The following is a 4,990-nucleotide window of genomic DNA, read 5'->3' on the forward strand; positions in this document are numbered from 1 at the left end:
ATTGCTTGGAAGCTTGAATTTTATCATCAGCAACGACTATTGTCAATTGTTTTTCTTGAAGTGAGGCTCATTTTGTTCATTTTCACATTTTTTCATTTAATTTCAAATACCATATCTGAATAACTAGTTTTTCAGTCTTTCTTAAAAAAAAAAAGATGCTTCACGGGAAAAGCAGCTAGTTTAAGTTCACAATTCAATCAGGTAAGTGCTTTACCATGAGATCACCATCACACTCCAGTATGCTGCAAAAGCACTTCATGCAGTCTCCCCATTTCACACCCACCCGTATTGAAAAGGCATGTATTCAAAGACTGAGACTTAATACGATTTTCACCACTTCATCAATGGACATTCTTCCAGTGACACACACACACACACACACACACACGCACAAATCGCAAACCCAAAAACCAAACGAACAAAAATACCCGGGGAGTTCCTGGTGGTGAAGAATACATTGACTACCAGTACAGTTTGATGTGACTGCCTTCGTGCTAAGCAGCCTAAGTTTGAATCCAGTAACACCACCCTCCTTAGCTGTCTGTGGCTTAGGACATGTTTACCTGATTCCACTGAGCTTTAGTTTCTTTATCTGCAAAATGGTGATGAAGTGTACTGTCCACACTCATAGGTTTCCTGCAACAAATGTGTTAAAATGTTTAAATGCCATGCACAAGGCTTTGACACAGTTTAAGTGCCCAGAATGTAGTAGATGGATTTCAAATACAGACTGTAGTAGTAATAAGACCAGCTCCACAGATGAACAGAGAGTGTATTGTTACAAACCACTGGGGAGTTGAATGTCAGAGTTAGAAATGAAAACATAGTTTTGTGATTTCCTTATTTTGTCTGTCTGTAAAAACATCCAATTGTGTCACGAGATTTGGCTATACAGGTCTCAGTTTCTTAATTTCTAGAAGGAGAATGCAATGTCCTTTTTTAAAAAAAAAAATGTTTATTTTTATTTATCTTTTGAGAGAGAGAGAGAGAGAGAACACAAGGAGGGGGGCAGAGAGAGAAAGAGACACACAGAATCCTAAGCAGGTTCAAGGCTCTGAGCTGACAGCAGCGAGCCTGATGCAAGGCTCCAACTCACCGACTGTCAGATCATGACCTGATGACCTGAGCGGAAGTCGCAGGTTCAACCGACTGGGCCACCCAGGTGCCCCAACACAATGTCCTTTTATCTCAGCAGTAGGAAGGCAAAACCAAAGCAGCCCAGACTATAGGAAGGAGCTCATTACTCAAATATTCTCTGGGTTTTAGGGAGATCTAACTGATACACATATGTCTCCAGCTATCCTCACGTAGAAGGGCTGCATATTAGGAAACATTTATTGAGCACTTAAAGATGTTTTGAGAAAAAGTACTTTGTTTAGATTCTTATACTTGACCACGAAACAATGTTTAAATTCTCAGTTAATAATATACAGCAACCCAAAAGTTAAGAGTGGATAGTTATTTCTGGATGATGAGGTAAGAGTTGATTTTTATTTTCTTTTTATGCTTATTTTTTTAACATTTTCCTACCATCAGCATAATCTGCTTACTGTTTTAAAGTTATTTTAAAATTTTTTACAAGAAGAAAATCACAGTGAGCTTGGTTTATGGCATTTTAACTGCAATTTTGCACGGCATTTAAAATTTCAAAACATTAGTTAAAATTTGAAAAGAACAGTGCATTCACTTTGGCAAAGAGAGAAAATACACTTCATTGTGGTTTTAACTATTGATCCACAACTTTTAGGAAAGAAAGATTGCCTAGCCCAAAGCTATTATTTTCATAACACAATGCAAGTGTTGTACTGAGCAGTAAAACACCGTGATTAAGCGCATGCTCAAAGCTCTACCTTCATCGGGCATCTGCTCTTGTCTTAACAAAGAGCACGCAAATCAGTCACGGAACAGCCATCAGTGCAGCACAATGTCTGTAAGTCTTGTCCTGACAAGAGCCCCAAAGCTTCTTTGAGCCCCAAAGCCCTTGGCCAACTGTTCATCCTGAAGTCTCTTCTCTCCTGAGGAATCCACCTGCGGAAAGTGTTGCACCAGGCTTTCCTCCAAAACTTCATTCGTGCTCATCTGGAAGTTAGAAGTAGTTTCTTCTCTCAGCTGTACGGAAGAGAGTCTCAACAAAGAAGGAAGGTTGTAGCCAAATTCTGCACTTGGGGATGTGCATTGGGTGTTTTTAAAGGAAATTGAGTCCTGCACATCATTTTCTTTAAATGTTGGTCTGGCTTCAGAAAGATTAGACATTCTGGGGAGAACTTAGTCATCTCCACCTTCCTGGATCTGCAGGAGAGGAAACATCAGAGCGGAGAGAAGGAGTGACAACAACCTGTGTCCTGCAGCCAATGAGGAGCCAAGTCCAAGTTCACCTTCTGTTGTACTGGCTACCACTGCTCCATGACCAGCAGCCTCCAAGGTATTCGTTACATGCTATAAATAAAAAACACACAAACAAAAATAACCCTTGTGTATGCCCTGCAAAGTTGATCAGTAAGGAAGGAAGTGGAGAGATTTAAACCTCTATGTCTGAAAACCAAAAGTGGTTCCCACTGTTATTAGGGTGTTGTTCCCAAAGTCCTCCCTCAATTTAACTACATTCCAATTTATTTATCAGCACCTTAGCACACTGGCAAGCTCCAAGAAAACTTACATGAATGAATGCTGATTAATAAACCAGTAATGGATTGAATAAATAATATATGAGAAAATACTCTGAAAAGTACTCTGTGAAAGATTAAATAAACTGTATTCTGATGTCAGCGGTGTTAAAACAGAGCCTTGCACAAACATCCGTTCAATTGCCCGATGTGTTTCATAGATATTCCAAATGCATTCTTTCTAGTGCATTTTGGCTTGCTAATCCAGAGATGGATAAATTATGCTAAATCTGGTAAATTAGGTTTACTCTCTTGAGATTAAAAGCACTTATTATATCTGCTAACATCTAGTAACTATGTAACTCCCACTCAATGTGGGAGTGATGAGTTCATAATTTTTCAAGAAATTAGCCCAACAAAATATAAAAACCGTGGGTCATTTTCTAAAATATTTTCGTTTACCAAAGTCATTTGCAACTGCATTGAAACTTTTACATTCATATATGTGGTTATGACATTTATTATGTGATCACATTTTCCTGTTTTAACTTTTTATTGTAAGACATAACCAACACAGTTAATTATTAAAATAGAACCTTAAATAAATTCTACCTCATACTTTAATATGGGATTAGCAGAAAGAATTCCAGTTAAACATCTTGAATTGAAAAATGAAGAGGGGTGCCTAGGTGGCTTGGTCCGTTAAGCGTCTGACTCTGGATTTCAGCCCAGGTCATAATCTCACAGTTGGTGAGATCAAGCCTCACCGTGGGCTCTGTGTTGACAATGCAGAGCCTCCTTGGGATTCTCTCTCTCCCAATCTCAGCCCCTCTCCCACTCGCATGGGTGCGCATGGATGCACGCGCTCTCTCTCTCTCAAAGTAAATGAATAAACATTTTTTTTTTTTTTTAATGAAGAAAAGCCGTGAAATCAGTCCCCTCAGTATTCCTGAAACATGTTAGTTAGGTTCATTCCCACCTCAACATTCTGAGCAAACAATTCCAACTAGAATTCCCACTAGAATTTCACTTCACCCCACTTGCCGTAACTCCCCAAATCCTATACGTCCTTTAGGGCCTCCATCAAACACCACTGCCTCTATCATTTATTACAGCAGTTCACCATCTTCTTTTTCCCATCTGAGACACAGTATAAACAAAGACCTCAGCTCTTGAAGCCAGATAGACTTGGTTTGCCCCCTAGCCACACTACCTACCAGCTGGGTGAACAACTTTGTTCCCAGTAAAATGGTAAATTGTGGCAATATTACTTCACAGGATGCTTATCGTCAGACTGAATGAAATGTTGTACATGAAACTATCTGGCACTTAGTAAGTGCTCAATAACAGATTCTTTCCTTGCGTCCTTATTTAGCACCTGCCTTAATTCCAACTTACTATATTCTGTAATTGTCCATGTATGAAATTATCCATGCTACTTCAACATGTCCCTTAGCATCACATGCTTCTATTCCCCATAGCACCTGCCATAGATGTTGAGATCATCAAAGTAGTTATGCAATCAAATGACTTCAAGCTGGAGACTAAAGAAAACAAGGTCTTTACTGTCTGAAAGGTAGCAAGCTCACATCTTTCCCAAGCCAAATTCAATTTATTTTGATAATTAACCCCTGAAACTGATGTAGAAGTGGCTTAGCAGTAATTAGAGACATACTAAAACAAGCCTGGGGAAAAAAAATAAGTGAAGAAGTCACATGAGTTAATGTTACCTTGACTTTGAGGGATTCCTTCCGGGTGCCTTCTCTACCTAGGGCCAGCACAGGTATAGATGACTGCTTTTATGTACTCTAGTCCACAGAGCTTCTATAGACTCCTCAAGCGTCACTTCTGAGATGGCAAGAAGGACAGAAAATAGAAACAAAAGTCAAAATGGAGCCCTTCGTCTTGCTGAATAAGAATCTGACGTGGTGAATATTGCCAAATCAAGTTTTGAACTCACCTTCACACTTGTCCAATTTATACTAGCTTTCCTGACATTTTATTGGTCAGAATCTCGTTTTAACAATATTTGCAAAGCACATAGTTTACACTGTGAAGTTTTGATAATGTGCCTTTATGATTATTGCTAGTTATTCAGTCACTTCTGAACACCATCACTTACCATTAGCGGCATCCATGAGACAATAAACAGGATGCTCTCTTGGAAGACATCTGGAAAAACACAAGCTTTGGAAGTAGCCAAGTAGGACTTTCAATGTCAGCCTTGTCACTTACTAAGTGACATGGGGCAAGTTTTAAACCCTTTAAACTTTGATAAGCATATCTTTAGAGTGCGAAAACCTATCTTGTAAGAGTTTTTCAGTATCGAAAGCAATACCTTCTCAAAGCCATGAGAAAACTAACTTAAGAATTTGTGTTTGGGGTAC

At 39.0% G+C, this 4,990-nt stretch overlaps 1 protein-coding gene across 1 annotated transcript; it reads right to left on the minus strand.

Moving 5' to 3' along the window:
- Positions 1-1,084: 1,084 nt before the first annotated feature.
- Positions 1,085-4,990, minus strand: INSL5 (insulin like 5). The gene is given in 3 exon segments (XM_040470566.1): positions 1,085-1,986; positions 1,988-2,436; positions 4,334-4,990. Coding segments are annotated over 2 exon segments (378 nt in total). The 5' UTR covers positions 2,254-2,436; positions 4,334-4,990; the 3' UTR covers positions 1,085-1,874.

Source organism: Herpailurus yagouaroundi, unplaced genomic scaffold (genome assembly GCF_014898765.1).
Source record: "Herpailurus yagouaroundi ecotype Mexico unplaced genomic scaffold, PumYag 77, whole genome shotgun sequence".
Taxonomy (NCBI): domain Eukaryota; kingdom Metazoa; phylum Chordata; class Mammalia; order Carnivora; family Felidae; genus Herpailurus; species Herpailurus yagouaroundi.